The 829-nt window shown below is 51.6% G+C and overlaps 1 protein-coding gene across 1 annotated transcript in view; it reads left to right on the plus strand.

Annotated features, from left to right (window-relative positions):
* Positions 1-293: 293 nt before the first annotated feature.
* The window catches only part of PPP4R2 (protein phosphatase 4 regulatory subunit 2), a 65,671-nt gene continuing 65,135 nt past the window's right edge, over positions 294-829 (plus strand). Inside the window, exon 1 of the mRNA XM_006752673.2 lies at positions 294-320. Within this exon, the coding sequence (XP_006752736.1) occupies positions 294-320 (27 nt within the window). The remainder of the gene's footprint in view (positions 321-829) is intronic.

The raw sequence follows: 829 nt of genomic DNA on the forward strand, positions 1-829 counted from the left end.
CCCGCCCCCCCCTAGGCTGTGCTTTTCCTACTGGATCAGAGCTGTCCAGTCAGAGCGGTGCCCTGCAGCCCTGCTGCTCCACTGGATAAAGTTTCCTTCTTCACTGCACTCCAAATTGCTGATTCCCATCGGCATTGAAGAAAAGGGGGAATCATTCAGTATCTTTTTTTGTGAGAAGCTTACAGACAAGAGTAGATAATAAAAATGTCCACACACTGACTGGGAGCCAAATGTTCTGGGTTCGGTGCTGTTTTACAGACCAGTTAGCTACACCTCAGCTATGCGTTTGCGAAATGTCAGGGCTGGAGAGGACTTCTGAGGTCTGTGCCCTAACTTCCTGGGCGCTCATGTATCGTAATAAAAATTATGATGAAAACTGCAGCTAGTTAACTGAGAGCTTACAAGTTCTAGACACTGTGCTAAACGCTTCATACCATTTCACTCAAGCCTCATGGCTATTTTACAAACTTCCATTTTCAGAAGGAGCCTGCGCCTGTGCTCCCAGAGTTTTAAGTAAGCAGCCCAGGTCACACGGGGAGTAAATACTACAGTTGGGCTTTGATGCCAGCTGGTTCCAATCCCTACGTTTTTTACTTTGCTGTTGAGGTTGCTTCTCTTCAAGGGTGGGTCGGTCAGGAGAGTTAGCTTCAGGCAGGGAGAGTGCTGGTGACGATGATTGTAATGCCGAGGGCAGTTCTGCCGCAACCTCAGGCGCGACCCGTACCGTGTCCTCCCCACTCGCGGAGAGCGCGGCTCCGCGAGGATCCCAGCTGCTCCTAGCCACACGCCAGCAAAAGGAGGGCCCAGGGCAGGGGTCCGAGCCACCTAC

This window comes from Myotis davidii, unplaced genomic scaffold (assembly GCF_000327345.1).
Source record: "Myotis davidii unplaced genomic scaffold, ASM32734v1 scaffold630, whole genome shotgun sequence".
Taxonomy (NCBI): domain Eukaryota; kingdom Metazoa; phylum Chordata; class Mammalia; order Chiroptera; family Vespertilionidae; genus Myotis; species Myotis davidii.